This window comes from Hippocampus bargibanti, linkage group LG13 (genome assembly GCF_051943395.1).
Source record: "Hippocampus bargibanti isolate YZ-2025 linkage group LG13, ASM5194339v1, whole genome shotgun sequence".
Taxonomy (NCBI): Eukaryota; Metazoa; Chordata; class Actinopteri; order Syngnathiformes; family Syngnathidae; genus Hippocampus; species Hippocampus bargibanti.
In genome coordinates, this window is record NC_142746.1 from 13790085 (window position 1) to 13808944 (window position 18860).

At 39.2% G+C, this 18860-nt stretch overlaps 1 protein-coding gene across 10 annotated transcripts in view; it reads left to right on the plus strand.

The window, feature by feature from the left end:
* adgrb3 (adhesion G protein-coupled receptor B3) overlaps positions 1–18860 on the plus strand; it is a 124628-nt gene that overhangs the window by 79468 nt on the left and 26300 nt on the right. For all 10 annotated transcript variants that reach the window (XM_089011519.1, XM_089011524.1, XM_089011522.1 and 7 more), the window contains 4 exons: positions 3968–4114; positions 5110–5185; positions 7899–8001; positions 8393–8436. In XM_089011519.1, coding sequence (XP_088867645.1) covers positions 3968–4114; positions 5110–5185; positions 7899–8001; positions 8393–8436 — 370 coding nt within the window. The remainder of the gene's footprint in view (positions 1–3967; positions 4115–5109; positions 5186–7898; positions 8002–8392; positions 8437–18860) is intronic.

Genomic DNA, 18860 nt, shown 5'->3' on the forward strand with positions numbered 1-18860 from the left:
GCACCACGCTGGTTATCCTGTTGTACTGAAGTGCAATTTCAGCATTAACAAGATTGTTTGAGATGTGGGAGACAATTGTGTGTGTGTCTGATAGAATATTATCGAGCTAAAGTGAAATTACAAGTTATTCATTGTCGCTGTCATGAGCTTAAAAACCATTTTGAATGGGACAGCGGTCATAGTGAGATTACAACTCCCCTTTGAGAAAAAACGTCTCTTGATATGAGTCTTGGAACAATATTTCTCCTCGCTAATGTTCTCGTGGGGTCTTTTAGCTTGTGTCACACTGTCTCCTGGATGATCGCAAGTCTCTGTGGCATTTCATTTCTCAGTCAGCCATGGATGCCGCCTCGCCGGGATGGAATAATAGAACAGCGGTCTTGATTTATTTATGCAAATGAGTTTGAGCATGAACAGCTGGGCTGGTAGGCAATTTCTCCAGAGGAGTTGGGTTTCTTCCCAGCTCGTATTCTTTACAGTAGCCAGCATTTGACCCAGTTATAGGAACTACTCGAGACTCTACTCAAGAAGCTCTTTAAGGTGCATGCATGATTTGCAAAATGATGGATAAGAGGCCCCCAAGAAAAGCGTTGCAAACACAATGCAATGTATGCATACACAATAACACGAAGCAATAGATACTAGGATGGAGGTCGGTGCATCAATTTCATATTTCACATTTGTTCGAGCATACATTTGCTCCTCTTAAGTTCCTCCATTGGGATTTAATGGCACTCCAGCTTTTGTTTCATGAAACAATCTCAGACATGACAGATCACGTTTGACCAGTAATTGATTTTAAATTTATATTTTATAAATCATGAAGATGGGACATGGACAGAGGCACAAAGAAAGGAAAGAACATTTGTAAAAACACATGCAAACATAAACATTAAATTGTATAAAAAAATGTAATCAAAAGGCTTTCCTTTAACTTTTTTTTCAGAATTCTGTCAGGTGTTTCAGTGGATATTATACCAGAATTAGGAATGTGCATTGCCATTGTTCACCTCATCGCATACACCCCACCTATGTTGGCGGTATTGCGGCCTTCTGCTTCCTTTCTGGATTCGGCTTCACCGCCCCATGCTTAATTTCCGTTGCTTTCTCGTCCATCCACGGCAAGTAGTTTGTCATGTGTCGTTCAGCATATACCTGAAACTCCTTGCCTGTGCATTGCCACTTAAAGGTGCAATCTTTTCCGCTTCTGCGCTGCAACCAATCGGCACACTTCCTGTTTTCGCACCTAAGCCAGGCGCCATTCATTCCTTTTGCAACACCTCATCCAGGTGCAATACCTTCTTCTTTTGTGTCTTCGGTTTGAACCAATTTTCCTTTATTATTTTGTGCAACCAGTTATGTCCACAAAAGTGTAGGATTCTAATGTCGGAAAAATCGCAAAATTTGATTCACAACAAGATTGCTCCGATCCTACTTTTTCCCTTGTCTTTAATAAATGTTTTTCTTCCGTTTTGGAGGTGCACCCAACCCTGTTGTCTTGTGTGTTTACCTTGCAAGGACAAGGACACTGAATTACCCCCATGCACTGCTACCAAGTTTGACAAAATTGCCAGCCATACTCCCTACATTGCACGGCTGAGGAAGGCCAGCGACATCAACAGCCAGGTGCACCGAGATGGAAGGTCTCATGTATTTTGCGCTGCAAAATATACATGTTTATTTCTGTACTCGTTAAGTTCACTTTGAGTAAAAGTCTGGAATTTTTCACAACTCCTCATGAACACGCATCAATTAGGGGCGGTGTTTGCCTGGATAATTTCCACTTGGTCCTTCTGATTGAACAACTGAATATGCTTGCATGCCGAGCATCAGAATGAGTCACTGGATTTTCTTCCTCATTTATTGCAGCCTCTTGACCCTGGGGCTGTGGGGGGGTGAGTAAATGATTGTTCCTTATACCTCTTTTCTTAGTCAGAGAACATTTGATCGCATTTACAAGCATATATTTTTGGTCTCAAAGTAGTTTTGAATAACTGTTTGAAGCTTCTTGATTGTACAGTAGTTCTATTAAATATGCTTTTAGCCACATCAAGTCAAATGACTGGAAGTTACTCTAATGTGGAGAATATAATGACTCTGATATCTTACAAAAGAGAATTGTGCCAGAACATTTATTTTCTCCTTTTTGAATTACAGTGCATTATTAAAATAATTCATGATGTCAGTATATTTTATTTTACTTGTTTAATCCCTTTTAATTCCTCATTCAGAGGTGTCGATTTTAAAGTTTTGGTACTCATATTTGAGATTAAATCACATCTTCTTGCTCTCCCCCGGGCGTTAGATTGTAGCTGCTATTTGACCTTTTCACACAATAATTTTGACAGAGTTAAATTGTAATGAGCTTAAATAAAAATACAGTTTTAAACTAAATGTAGTGCATCACCGGAATCATCGAGGTAACTGAAAGGCTTTGCTTGCAATTTACAAGGTCGTGAAACAACAAAAGCTTGTTAGCAAGCTATCATTTTTGAATCTGACATTGGATTTCTTATTCAAAGAAAATATTTCCAAGACCAAACAGTGCTGAATAGGGCCTACTGATGATGGCTGGTAAGGCAATGACTATATGCAAGGCAATATTCACAAGCGTTTGATTCATGAATTGATCAAAATATTCTCAGGAATGTCCTCTTCTGTGCCTTTATGTGACTTCTATCTTGTCCGTCTCCGTTGCAACGCACCAATGATATTCAGTCGCACATGAACATTTGCATTTAACAGTTGGCGGAAAGTCAAATTCATTTCATTTGTAACGTTTAGAATGCATACTGGGTTCATCCTGAATTGTCACCTGTAAGCCCACTTCCCCTAACTGTTCGGTAAGTGGCATAGCTACGGCTGAGTGCATCAATGCAGCATTCAAACATAATGAGCGCAGTGCCATAAACCCCCTCCATGTGAAAACAAACCACATTTTCGGTGCAGTGAATCGCATCCCAATCCTGAATGATTGCTTTATTTGTGTTGCTGAGCCCCATCGGGCAGATGCAGAGACCCGTTTACATGCAGAATTACCCTTGGCTGTGAAAAGCAGCCTGTCCTCTATACTGCTGCCTTTCATGCTGTGCCCCATGACGGAAAAGGGGACCCAATCCTCTGCGGCACCCAGCAGCTTCTTACTTACACACTTGGTGCAATGTGATTTCATGGCTGCTCCTGGATCATCTCGAACAGACAGACACGCCTTCCTCGTTTTGCCAGTGTGGAGTCTTGCCAGGATCCAAATGGCATTGTTGGCAAACAGCGATCAACAATGGATCTTTTGTATCAATGGGGATTAGCCTCACATTCCCCTCTCTGAAGCAGCACCTGACTGGCACGGGCTGTGGTAAGCAGGTGGAGACTAGGCCGGCTTTATCCTGCACTTGTAATGCAGAGGCTCCTTTTCCTGATCTGGAGCATTGCCGTTGTGCACGGACAGACCCTTTGTGGTGCCCCGGAGGGGGGAAAAGGAGAAACCGAATATGGCGATTACCTTTTTTACTAGTGGTCAGCTGCCAATTCTAGCTCGTATCAGACCATTTCTGTTGGGAACTGTCATGATATTCTTGAGTTTTTTCCAGGGCTCCCCTTCCAGTTGTTTCATTATATTGAGGTTACATTTGTAAGAAAATTGGTTTTTGCACACACATGCTGAAGTATAAATTATATCATGAAAAAAAGTACTTGTGATTGATTATGAGGAGTATCATTTCAGTACCATCATCCTGTATACTGTACTGTATATCCGATGCATCTGCATAGAAAGTTCATCAGGTGAAGCTCATCCAATTTATAAAAATAGAACAGAGTGTGAAGAGATGTCTGTCACACTATGACCTGTGATTGTTGACAAGTACTGGGTGTTTCTGATAGGATTTAAGTAGGACTTAAAGTCACGCAACCACCTGTGGATTCACATATACTGACTCAGAAACATTGCGTTTGATTGTTATTTGTGCAGTGGCCAGTATCCAGAGACTTCCAGCCGTATCGGTGATGACTGATATCAACTTCCCCATGAAGGGCCGAAAAGGCATGGTGGACTGGGCAAGGAATTCTGAAGATAAGGTGGTCATCCCAAAGGCCCTCTTCGTCTTGCAAAGTGCAGGTTGGTGGCCCAATATTTCACAGAGCTTCTCCCGAGTCGTGGAAATAATCTCTTGATTGTACATTTATTCAGGCGTATTACTCAGTTGCTTTCCTATTTTTCAATTCATTGCCTTCTAAGTTTATTTCCGACTGACTACATAATGACAAACCCGGAGGCTGTTATTAAAGATGGGGAATAAAAATCACCTGCTGCCCAATTTCCAAATACCGTCGAGGAAGTAAGTCTATGCCTTGCTGGGCTTGTTCAGTCACAGTCAACTCTGCATTTTATTTTTCATTATCAACCACACACCATTTAGAGTATTTGGTTCCTTGTTGTTATCTGATAACAGAATGCAGGGGTAAATGCATCATGTTCTTCTAATGGTTGAGACTTGTTTGGATTTCAAAGTTTCAACCTTCGGATGAGCAAAGAAAATGTAAAAAAAAACAGTACCTCTTATAAATAAACCATAAATAAACTACCTCTTATAAATAAACAATAAATTGGATTGGATTGGATATGCCTTTATTAGTCTCACAGTGGAGAAATTTACATTTCACAGCAGCAAAGTGATGAAAGGAATGAAAGTAGAAAAACAAAATACATGAGCTGCTGGAAAGGCAGCCACTCTCGCGGCGCCGTCTTGAAGTCAAAAGAACAAAAAAAAAGTAAATAACAAATAATATGACAGCATAGAGACAATATGACAAAACAAAGACACAGAGAGACATTCATTCTTCAGGACTTGCTGTACCCTCTTTGTGATGACTGAAGCAGTTCTAGATGAAAGAGGAGAGGATCAAAGCGTCTTTCCACCAGTGGATCAGGGACAGACGCTTTGATCCTCTCCTCTTAAATAAACTATTAACTTAATTATCAGTGCAATTTTCCATTTAAAGAAAAGAATGCAGACTTTATTTATGAAATATTTACAAATCGGACACCATTAATCATGTCAGCTTAAACTATACTCATCCTACTTGAACTAACTCTTGCTCTTGTGTCTCTAGGTATGGAGGGCTCCCCAGTGTTCATTTTGGGAACAGTTCTTTACAAGACCCTTGGACTCATGCTACCATCACCAAAGTGAGAAGACTTTGTGAATTTTCCCACTGAAATCAAACAAAAAATACAAAACACAAGCCTTTTTTTGTTATTTGAATGCCGCATCATTGCCTCAAGAGATGATAACATGTACCAGCCTATTCTCACAAGAGTTTGAGAGGATCCAAAATGTTAAAATCAGGAAAAAACCTTTTGACAGTTTTTTGAAATAGCTTCAAGGCATGTCCCCTGACACTAACTGCTTCAGAAACATAGCCCTCTAGCAAAATCACAAATGTTCACACTCCACTGTGGAATACCTTAAATTTGAAGTTACATACTTTTTCTTGAGAACACCTTGTTGCTTTACCTGCCGGCTGCTCTCAAACGCCTGTCTCTGCCGATATATTCAAGATGCTTTCCAACACACGCAGACCTGTGTTGCTACTTTGCACCAGATGAAATGCCATGAATAATCTTACAACTAGTGAACTGGCTATGTTCAGACTTACCCAGTCATGTTCAAACTCATGTGAAATGAAGGTGAGCACACACCTACCACCAAAAATGTAGTTAATTAGCGCTAATATACCTAAGAAGAGCATTGCGATGCTCTCCCAAAGCTAACACCTACTCTCAATACACCCTTTGGACCAACGTCCAAAAAACAAAGCTGCCAGTGCAATGGAACAGGCCTTCTTTAACAGACTGAAGTTACTTTTTGCCAAATGTCAAGATTGTGACATTCTAAAAAAATCCACAACGTTCTTTAAAATGCAGTCATTCAAGTGCATAGAGAGTGGTGTGCCACAGTGTTCAACAAAAAAAGTGAATTTATATCCACTTTACAGTATGTTCAGAAAAGAGATTCAAAGAATATAAAAGGTGGGACCTAAATATTCATTGCCTTTTCTCGTGTTGGAAGGACAGCCTTTCTTTGTGTAACTACCTCGCGCCAGCGTAAATCTAAAGAAAGGCTATTCAGTCAATCTATAAAATCACGAGTAAGGATAATGGAAACATCACATCTTAAAAAGCGAAGAAGTCGAAAAAGCATCATGTTCATGACTGACCAAGCTTTGATATGTTTTCTCTGGTATCTGTTTATCTGGACATAAGGAATATGGATGCCAAATGCTCGATTTTTAATGTGCTTCTTGCTCCTTTTTTATGCAGGGTATTTGTATGTAAATTCAAAAGACATTGCAGAAAAAAACATTGTGGTGGATGTCAATAATATTTTTGTTTATGGAAATTATATCTGCAAAAAGTCAATTTAAAAAAACTGGTATAAGTAGCAATTTCGTATACAGTAACACAAAAGAATATCCCTGGCACAGTTTGGCAAAAGCGGTGAATAATATAGAGTAAGACTAGAGCAATCTTTTTTTTTTTTTTGTTTTGTGTTGGAATCTAAATTTTAACGACAAAAAAGGAACCGTACCAAATCAATAAACTAACATAATGGAGTGACATAAAAATATGTAGCTGTGTATGTGGCAATTGTACATATATAATAATCTCGATATGCATAAATGCAGATGCCAGTGGAAACTGGACATGAATGCATTTATACTGTATGCACTGGTGTGTACTGGTATGTATAATGCTATACATTAATAAATAACTATTCATGTGTTCAAAACACAAGTAGCAGTTTTATCCATCCATTTAATGTCCTTAAATAGTGCACATTTTTGTTTACATTCAATGGAAGGCTGGAGGCTCACTGTCAGAGATATTCGGTCGGACACTGTGAACAAAGGCTCGAACACAGGAATATTGTCTTTCACTGCCGGCAGGGGATGCAGCCATTCATGACCTACGCCCAACTTCTGCAGCCCTCTGCCAAGCCATTTATTAACATTACATGCAAATTTTAAGTGAGACATTAGTAAAACATAGTCTTTTGATTTGAATACCACGCCCCTGGAAGTCCCAAGCACCAACAACTATAAACAACAGAACATAGATATTTTAATTTGTTGTCTTTCCCCGAACCGATAGATTTGATATGAAGGAGTTGACCAAGTACTAAATTATGTCCTGTGAAAGAGTTGACCAAGTACTAAATTAGTCCAAGGCCAGATCTCCTACAGGTCAAGCCAGATCTTCTACAGGTGCCAGGTTAACAGGCTGTGCCTGTTCACCTCAGATTGACCCCAGGTCTCTCTGTGCTTCCATTGTGGGCTTTGTGTTCGGCGGCTAACTAACCTTGAAACTTTTCAATATGATAACTTCTATTTTGTCTATTCTTTATCACTCACACAGCTCTCTTTGTGTCAGAAACAGCGTACACTCAGAAGCCAATCACAGGGAGAATATTAAAAAAAATTACATGCACAACCAAGACTTTGTTTGCACCTTCATTCACATTCAGAAAAACAATGTAGTAGTGAGATGAATAAGGGCCAAATATGGCATCTGCAACTACCTGCGGGAATTTACGTGTTGATGAAACTGTCACTCCCCAACAATCAGAGTAGGTTGAGCTTTCATTGGAATTTTCATCCAGACCTACTTTGGTATACAAGCAGAAATCCAAAAGCTGTCCAAAATGATGTATTACAGTAGACTACAACTATGCTTTTATAGTTACCCTCCTAAAGGCAGTGTTTGTGATGTTGCTCTTGGACTGCAGGTTAACGTTATCCAATAACTGAGCCGTTGAAGTTACAAAGTAATAGAACGTCTTGTAGAGAAGATAATTCAAACAATGACATTTACTTCTTATGACTTTTTTTGTGCGTTTCAGGAACCACACAGTCGTGAACTCCAAGGTCATCGCTGTCACTGTCAGGCCGGAGCCCAAAACCATCCAGTCCCACCTGGAGATTGAACTAGCTCACCTGGCCAATGTAAGAGCAGGCTCATACTATCACCAAAAACCATATCGTCTCCCATGAGTCAACACTTGCTGTTTTGGTTTCTCAGCAGGATAGATGCTGTAACTCATTTACAAGCACTCTCGGTTTGATAATAATGCATTCATATTGTCGACCACAATGTTTCATAATTCACTCACTTTTTTAAAATTCTCTAGGTCATGAAGTTTTTGTAAATTGTCCAAAAAGTAACAAGCACAAACAAATAAAAAACTTAGGTTAATTAAAATGATGAGGATTCATTATCTAATCTAATCTATCTATCTATCCATCCATTTATTTATGTATTTATTTATTTATTTATTTATTTATTTATTTATGTATTTGTTTATTTAAAAATGCTGCCCATTTCTGTTTCTTTCAGGGAACCTTCAACCCTCACTGTGCACTGTGGGACAACAGCATAATGTGAGTACCACCCAAGCTAGCCATGTGAAGCTTTTAGCAGTGAAGCAAACAAGTTGGACAGATTTCTTTTTTTGTTTTTGTTTTTTCTCACTCAGTAAAATTGAATACAAAATCAGGGCTATGTATGGTGATTAGAAGCCTAAATGGTTCTGGTTATAGGGGTGAAGTTTTAGTCCTTGCTGGATTGCTGTTGAATTTAATTATGATTATTTGTCTGTGCTAATGTTATTATTTTGAATATATTAGTCTCTAATATACGGTTAGGCCTTGCGCAAATTGCAAATGATTTACGGATGATGAATACCGGCATACCAGAAGTATTGCATCCACCAGCATTCAAAGCCTTACTCCTAATACAGCCTAATAATATCAAAGGAAAGGCTGGTATGATCAAAAAGAGATATCATTGAAAAATGATTTGAGGTTTGACTTGAACTACAGTACGTTGGGCTTGGTTTATTAAACATAATTGAAAAACGACCATGGCTGTGGGTTGAGTACAACACCAACAATAATTGGACATTAGAACATCAACGAGATTCATGAGAGGGGATGTAATAAAAGGAAAACATTTGCTAAATTGATTTTTGCTGCGAGATACCAGGATTTCCTCAGTCAACTGTATGCTGCATCATGTTTTGAAAGCAGTCAGGATCCTGTTGGTTATAAAATATTATTTTATCAGTTGGGAAAAGCTTGAATGATTTGTGACTGGTAGGGTGCTGAAAATGAGAAATGTGGCGATTTGATCCTACACTTCATTTACATGAGTCATCTTTTACAGTTCTCAATCAAGCAGATTGTTGTTTTGACATTGAGACATTTTGATCAGAAACTCCTAGGACCCTGAAGACAAACGTTGGACAAAGTGTAGACCTGTGTCTTATTGGAAACAAGAATAGCCGCATAATGCTTGATGCTTTGCGGTGTTTCTGTTGAGAAGATGCTGCCATGATTACATCAAAACAAATATGAGTCAGCCATGACTCAGGACAGTCACTCTTTCAAACCGCAGCTACAATACATAAGTGGTTACACAACCTCAGTGTTACACGGAACACTATTAAGTCAATGTCCAATTAGCTGGAAAATACCTGTCAATAAAGCCATTTGCAAGGGATGAAAAATGGGCAGCCTCAAGTGTAAAGGCCACAAATACTGCAGAACTGAATAACCACATCACATCACAAACCACAACACATCATGCCATTAATCCGTAGTTTCAAAATGAACACTCCTTTTCACCTACCCCGCATGTGCTTATTTTATATTCTGTACACTTTGGATAATGGATGGATGAATGTGTGGATGGATTTCTCTTTGATGTCATGATGGTGTGCTGTTTGATAATGTGATTTTCACTTTATGGCTGACATTCCTTTTGACAGGACTCTCGTTAATGTGCAGAGTGTGGTTTCATCGTACTGCAATTGTTCAGTATGGTTCAATTGGCAATCTTGGCGTACTGTATTGGTTAAAACTGTTGCTGCTTGTAGTTATTACACAAAGGAATCCCATAACTCAGTGTGTTTAATGTGAGGCACAATACTGAATTGACGCAGTTGCTTGCCCACATTTTATATAATGCAGGCTTACTGGATGACATTGTTGAATGTGCTGGATCCTCTCAGCCCACGTTTTGTGTGTGCGTGCTTGTGTGTGGTGTTTTATACAGATGCAGGCCCCTGTCCTTTTGAATCTTTCACAAAGTAGCTGCTTGAGTGTATGCACACATCGTATTTTAAATGCATCCAAGCCACAAATGAAACTAATCTTCTGCTTATTTATTAATTGTATGTATTTTTATTAGACCTATATTCAGGATTTAGCTTACCAATATATCACCATGCTTGTACACTTATTATTATTATTATTTTTTTTTTTGTTCTTTTGACTTCAAGACGGCGCCGCGAGAGTGGCTGCCTTTCCAGCAGCTCATGTATTTTATTTACTACTTTCATTCCTTTCATCACTTTGCTGCTGTGAAATGTAAATTTCTCCACTGTGAGACTAATAAAGGCATATCCAATCCAATCCAATTACAGTAAAGTCTCGTTATATCGATATCGGATATATCGATAGTCCCGGTTATATCGATACTATTTATATGCACGCACGGAGAAAATTACATGCAAACAGGGTCGGATATATCGATAGTCCCGGTTATATCGCTATTTTTTCGGACTCCCTTGAATATCGATATAACGAGACTTTACTGTATATTTTGCTTTGATGAGTTTAGTGTGAAAAAACAGACGTAAATTCCAAAGGGAGTCTACTATTTGTGACCTCTGACCTCATAAATGGTCACTTGGATAAATAGACAAACATTGCCACACTCACAGAATCACGTAGACTATCACCCCATCTTTCCTTGAAGTTAGAATTGGGGTGATAGCAAGCTGGGCGGCCCGGTGGTCCAGTGGTTAGCGTGTCTTGTTCAAAATCCAGAAGTCATCACTCCCATATTCCTGAAAGAATAAAGCGGTTCAGGAAATGAATGAATGATAGCAAGCTGTCCCGACACTTTTGTCACTTCATGAAGAACCAACATGTACGAACATTTACCGCATGTTTTTACTTAAGGATATAAGTGCATTCACTTTCATTAGAAGGCCTTAAAGCAGCAGTCTCCACTGACCACAGCATTTTTATGGCAATATAGCATCTATTGAACACATTTTCTCCTCTATTGTTTTGTTTGAGGGCAGCTGGTATATTTCAGAACAGGAAAGACACAACTGGGACAACTCTTCATGTATTTGTGTGACTTTCAGCAAAGCGAGTGTTTATTGCCGCCATTATTTTATAATCCACACCCAGTCATTTCCATCGGCAAATGACTCCACAGGCCGATTAGCGTAGCACACAGTCGGCTGGTCCGATTAAAATAGGAAATACGCTCCGAGGTCCATTGAGGATGGGAAAGATACCATCTGTCTGCCTTGTTATTTCAAACAAAACAATAGTATAAGGATTTGAGTTTTGCTTATGTGCCGCTCCAATCACTGATTAATTATTAGTCAATGTCAAACCTTGAGGATGCTAGCCCAAGCTATCATGCTATAACTGAACCCACACTGTTTGAACCTACAACCTGAATAGACCACTATATCAGCAATGACTAAGATGTAAAAAAAGTGCAAACCCTCCCCCACTGAAAAATATCTTCAAAAAACAACAACAATAACTAACAAAACAGGAATCCAATTGACAAGAACAGGCAATTATGTGACAAATACAGAAGAAAAGCAAGAATCAAAATCCAAGACAACTGATGAGATTACATGGGACAACTGGACATGAAAGAGTGCCTTAGGGTTCTGAGAAGAAGAGGTAGACACAAAGACTTCCTAAATACAGATATCCATCAATCAATTTTTTAATCTATTCCTCTTCACAAGGGTCACAGCCATGCTAAAGCCGTCATTGGGCAATAAGCGCGGTACACCCTAAACTGCTTGTCAATCGATCACAGGACAAACATTAAACAACAATTCACACTCACAGTCACTTCTAAGGACAATTTCGATTCTAAATTGTCCTGAAGAGTATGACGGTCAGGTACTGTCCTCCAGGTTTCCCAAGTCTCCCTGTTGCAGCACACCTGATTCAAATGAACGGTTTCAACGACAGACAGAGCGCGCTGATGAGCTGAATCAGGTGTGTTGCAACAGGGATGGATGAAAACCGTGCAGGAAACGGCCCCTCAAGGATTTCAGTTTGGCACCTATAATTTGTAGGCGAAGGAACTCCACTCCTCAAGAGCCATATCTTGCCTGTTTTAGAGATCCCTCTATTCCAACACACCTGATTTGATTGATCATAATCATTTCAGGCTTCTACAGAGCTTGTTAATGACCTCAGGTGTGACGGAGGAGGGACAGATCAAAGACAGACAGCATCTAGCTCTTGGAGAGCCAGAGTTCCCTACCCCTGATTGAGCGTGTTCCATTAAACTGCCATGCATGTTTTTGGAATGTGGGAGGGAATCAGAGTGCCCGGACAAAACCTACGTAAGCATAGGGAACATTGAAACTCCACACAGGAAGTTGGAGCCAGAATTGAATCATGCACCTTCGCACCATAAGGTGACCCCACAAAACTGCCAGGACGTGGAAAAAGGGGCAAGCAACTATATGACTAAACTAAATCCAATTTTTAAAAAATTGACAAGCACACAACTCATGAGCACTTACATAATACAATGTTAAACAAATAGCTTGAAGACAGCACTTTTTATGTGATAAATGTTTAGAATTATTTGTAATTTGAATTAACTGATGCTACAAATCTAAACGATGTATTTCATCTTCTGTTATTAATGATATCACCAGTTTTTAACTTTTGTTCTATTCCTTATTTTTCACGACTTAAACATTTGGTGTCTTGAACAAATGTAATTTCCAGTATTTAAAGGATGCAGATTGCCTCCCAACTATGGCTAAAGTGAAATTTTGAATGGCATTTAAATCCAGCCTATCCGTTTTGAAATACCTAGGCCATTTTAATGCTTCAAATCTACTCTATCCATGATAACCACTGTGTAGCGAGCCAAATGATTATCTTCTTGATTTCAAAATTGTGTTCCTTCACAGATTATCCTTGAAGTGTAGTAAAGGGTTTCACTAATCTGGAATTTGCCATGTCAGGATTAACGGCATGTCACCACCCTTTTAAAAAACACTCGCCGTTTAACACACTGAAAATATATACTGTTATTTAGCCGTTGTTTCCTTCTGTTCCATTTCATCCGGTATATTTTTCTACTTCTTTCTTGCCTTCCTCTTCCATTCATAACTTTGCTGCTGTGAAGTGTAAATTTCTACACTGTGGGACAAATAAAGCAACATCCATAACATAAAATCAAATTGTCACGTTTTTTGTATTCATTTTGACTAATGCCAAGACTCATGTTGGATTTACTCAGGATTTACTCTGAGCTACTTATAGAGAGAAGCAGAAAGATTTTTGTGAACAATCCCATTGAAGTTTTGTAACACAATAAAACAACTGACCCCTGATGGGTTTATTTTGATCGTTCGTCCCTGGTTCATTGCTTCCACGGGCGTTGATGGCAAAGGATGGTTAAATCATCAGGAAGCCAGGTGTTGAACAGAAAGTTGGTTTAATCTTGAAGACAGCGGAGACATTGTGGGAGGTCAGCGAAGGAGGAAGGCAGAGAGGAGAGAGGGAGACGAACTAGAATAGGAGAGCATTTATACGGCGCACAGTGTGTGACGCGTTAGGATGTGACGTAATGTAAATGCGACATCATGTAAGGGAAGGCAGGATATGACGTATCAGGAAGTCCAGAACGTAAACAAAGATTAAGAAGCGATGTTTAAAGATGTTTGTATAGCGAATTACCCCAACAACCCCTGTCTGGGTTGTGTGACAAAACAGTTAGAAAATGATTTGAAAGGATTTGTCTAAGATAGACTTCAATGTCTTTTTTCACCTGCAACATTCATGTAAGTGAAATTCTGGTGCAGTACAAACTGTACATCTGGAATTACCTCCAGAATTAAGGCTGATCAATAATTCACATTTGGAGTGGTGAGAAGCAACTGCTGCAGGTTTATCTTGGCTCAAAGCCAAACGGGCCACATGCAAACCCTGCAAGATACGACTAAATTTAGACCAAAAATGGGACATGAACTCCATAATGAAACTCTTCCAATAGAATGTTGTGTGCTAGATAATCTGCCAATTTGTATGCATTAGTGTTTTCTTCATTCATATCTATTATTCTGTATTTTTTTGGCTTCCATTGTTGAAACGGTGTCCTCTGCTAATGTGCACCACATGCTCTGACACGACAGAGAGAAGACCTAGTTACCAAAAGCAAAGTCAGTTTATGATTTGTTCATTTTAGTTAGCGGTGTTTGCCTCCCTCAGTTTTCATTAAAAAAACTGCTAAGAAAAGGAAAACACAAACTGAATCAGTTTCATGTGACTTTTTGTTGTAAAAGCAACACTTATTCATTGCAAAAGCCGTATTAAGATACTGTATATGTATAATGTTTGATTTATAGTATTGCATAAGATTTCAGTTATTTTTATTTTATTTCGAAAAGCTACAGACATATTATTGGGTTGTCAAATGTCTTTTTTTAATTAATGGCACTATTAGAGAAATAATGATCTTTAAGTATTCAACCTGTTCTATTTTTCCAATGGAATTGTATGTACTGTACTTGGACTCGATTTGATCTGGACTTCCACATATCAAAGTCAAAGTCAGCTTTGTTGTCAAATATGCTAATATGCATGACATACTGCACATATGAAATTACTGTCCTCTCGGACCCAGCATGCAAGGCACTTATAATGACTTTAACCAACATAATAAATATGAAAATGGCAATTTGCCGCGAGACGGGAGCCGCTGCGTGTTCACGCGTCACCATCTTAGGAAAAACAAAAAAACAAAAATAACAAATAATATGACAACACAAAGACACAGAGAGTCATTCATAACATATTTTGATCTTTTCTTGGTCTCAGTATGTTCGGGTCTCAGCAAGACTTGTTCACCCTTCAAATTAGAATGAGGGGATTTAACTTTGGGAGTAACCCAGAAGCATCCTTTTGCAGCGGTGGCATTATTGCAACCTTGTCTGGAGCATTATTTGCATGTCACATCAATGACCGTGTGGGTCAAGTAATCCGAGTGATGCTAATTTGCCAACTCAGCAGGTTTATGCCCGAGACAATGTCCTACAAAGTGGCATGAGACATGGAAGGGACCAAGGTGGAACGACAAATGGAATGGAATCAAGAGATGACTTAAATCATGTCAGGAAATGGATAGTGATACAATTATCTCATGTTCAGTGGCCGTGTCACTGAATTTAGAAAAGGAAAGAAGGGCATGGAGCAAGAAGAAAAGCTGCTCTGCAAGTAAAGATGTACAATTGCAGCTGAAAGTCGATGATGCATCCGAAATGCTGAAGAGACTCGACTCTGGTTTTGCTTTATGTGAGCAATTTTTTTAGTTCAATTTGCTTCACTTTGGATGCTGTGACAAAGGGTATTTTTCATAGTTTCTCACTTTTGTCACCAGGTTTCTTTGACATTTCCATATCTGAAATCGGCGGCTGTCAACATTTTGACGTAATAGTCATCCAATTGCTGTATTTGCAAATTGAACGTGCCCTTGATCAGATTTAGTCCCAGCGAGAGAGAGTGGGCTTTTGTTGCCTTTAATTTGAGCTTTTAATTGCAAGTGCACTGCAGATAGGAAGAGCACAATGCCATTCTCATTTTGATGAAATCTGTATCAAAAGATAGAGCAAGAATAAGAGGTGGGAGTGCACTGATGTTCAACAAAATGTTTAGTTCTGCTGCGGTAAAAAAGTGGATGACTGGCAAAAATTGAAACATGTCCAAGACGCTCTTATTGTTTGGTTGGGTATTCAGGTCGCTAGCTGCATAATCATTGGCTTATATGATACATTAAATTAATTATATGCACAGTAATTTTACCTTAAAATAGCAACTTGACCCACTGGGTTCTCTAATAAGTGAAGTAGCATTCATTTGTTTTCCCCTGTAAACCACAAATGTTTTTTTTTTTCATATTGGTCATTGCTTATGTTCAGTTAGCGTGCATGTTCTTCCTTGACCTACTGAACTTCTGTCAATGTTTTTATTACACAACATTCCTGCTCATGTTGAATTGTAGCTGAAAGAACATCTATATATTATTACTTTTAAATGTTAAAACCCTTCAGTCAGTTAAAATGGATTTGCAAATGTGAAAATACATACTTTGATATTCTGTATGTTGACCCAATCAGGCCCGGAGGCTGACAGACATTAAATTGCCTGCCATTGGTTTATCAAGGACAAATAGATGTTCTATGCTGTCCAGTGTTTGTCCAATTTGCAATAAACATATGTACATTTAAAGACATGTTGCTGTGAGGAAATATTGCGAATGAGTTGCATATGCAAACAAAAGCATCACTGACAAGGAAATATTTAGGGACAGGAATGGAAGGCCCATGGGTCGTGTACGGCTTCTGAGAGCATTTGGTCTGACTTAACAAGCAATCCTAAAAACAAATCAAACCTCAGAGGAACTGTTACAAAAAGCCTCAAAACATTTAACCCACAAATGCGCTCCTTACATAATCAGCAGTATTTGCGTCATCTTGCGTCACATTTTCCTCATAAAATTAGGTGGGAAGACCCAATGTCAAATAGCTACTGCTTAAAAAAGAAATCAATAAAAAAATGACAATTCTTCACCCATGATTAAACTTTTAAGTTACAATAAGCACCTTGAGGGTAAGAATCACCATATTTGATTATGCTTGTCCCAAAATGAATATCCCCTATGCTGAAATGTTAACCCACGCACACATTCACACATAGGGACTATAAAAGTGTTCAATAAGGCTTCCATACTTGTTTTTGGAATGTGGAAGTACCCGGAGAAAACCCACACAGGCCTGGGGAGAACATCCAAACTGTCACGGTGTGCAAGGTGGTAATGGTAGTGGATCCCAAAATAATCAGGCAGGAGGGAGCAGCAGGTTGTATTTGACAAATTGTATTAAAATAAAGTCAGCCTCAACAAAATCAAAAACAATCAAATTATCTGAACAGAAAAATACAAAGTATCAACGAAAACCAAGAGTAAAAGTCTGCCTGTCATTTCTTTCATAACTTTGCTGCTGTGAAATGTAAATTTCTCCACTGTGAGACTAATAAAGGCAAATCCAATCCAAGATGAAACAAACATGTAGGGTGCAGAAAACACATGCATAGCATACAATGCAATGACCCGACAACGAATGGTCGTGCCGAGAGTCCTTTTAACTGCCACTGATTGGAACGACCTACACCTGTGCGGCTGCAGGCAGGGCCAACAGCGCCACCTGTTGGTCGTAACCAGATCGTGACACAAACTTGACACAGGAAACCTGTAGCTGGAACTAAAGCCAATGTGACAACTATTAATCCTCAGCAAGATAGCCTTTCTTGGTACCACACAAGCTTCTGCAAAGTTGGAAAATGATCTTGCGCACTTCCCACTAGGGAAGTTGTGACTTCATTTCAAGCAACTGGAAGTCATCAATCAGTACATGTGGCTGTTTGAAGGCTGTGAGTGGCACTTCATCACAGCACTGACATGGAATTACCAAAAACAATAAAGAAGTCAGTTTGACGAATACAAGAAACATTAGCTCATTTCCAGACTGGGCTTTGTTTGGGTTTTATTATTGATGATTGTGTGTAACCCAGTTTCCTCTGCAGTGACACAATCACGCATTTTCGCCTTGCACACTAGGTTCAAAGCCTTCTCAGTAGCAGACTCGCAATTACCAGGATTTTATTTTATTTTTCATATGGATGATGGACGTGTGGCCACTATAGAGTGAATCCATGCTGTTTTTTTCCCTCTAAATTGTGTATTTTATGCATTGCTAATGTTTTACAGAACTCTTGAGAATAACCGAAGGTTAATTGCCAAATTACCGTGTGTGTGTGTGTGTGTGTGTGTGTGTGTTTGTGTGTGTGTGCGTGTGTGTGTGTGTGTGCGTGTGCGTGCGCGTGCGTGTATGTGCGTGTGTTTCTGTGTGAAAGAGAGAGAGAGAGAGAGAGAGAGAGAGAGAGAGAGAGAGAGAGAGAGAGAGAGAGAGAGAGAGAGAGAGAGAGAGAGAGAGAGAAATTGCTTTGATTTGTACGCTGTATAATTTACATGATTTTACCAAGAAATAAAATCATCTGAGTCCAGATGGATTTTTTTTTAAGTTGACAATAGATCTACTTAAAAAAATGTCTACCGAAATGCAAAGAGTGGACACCAAAAAAAATAATTACTTCAACGTAGCATGTTTTTCCCAGTGTATATTTATGGTCTGCGATTGGCTGGCAACCAATTCAGGGTGTCCCCTGCCTAGTGCCCGAAGACGGCTGGGATAGGCTCCAGCTCACCCCACGACTCTAATGAGGATAAAGCGCTACGGAAAATGGATGGATGGATGGTATATTTATTGTTGAAATCCAGTTTCCAGAGCTTCTGTTGAATGACAAAGTAGCCAGAGTGTTGCAGGATTGAGGAGCTTTATTGACAGCCCACCGTGCACTCATGACCATAACCTTCTCAAAACCCACTTCGTCGTTTGAATGATTTTATGTTTATGCAGAAATCCTTGAGCCACAGTTAGAGAGGATTCAGTCCACATCCTTATAAGTTATATATCTCAAGTAGATCCACACTTTTGCCGTCCACTCAGCTTAATTAACGATTATCTTGTCCGTCTCATTCAGATGAGTCCTCCTTAAAAATGATTTGAATCGGCCCAATGCAGCCGCTGAATAGCAAGAGATAAAAACTAAAACGTGTAGCAGTTGTTAATTCAAGCTCAAGACGAAAGAGAAGAAATGACATGGGACCGCATAGGAGA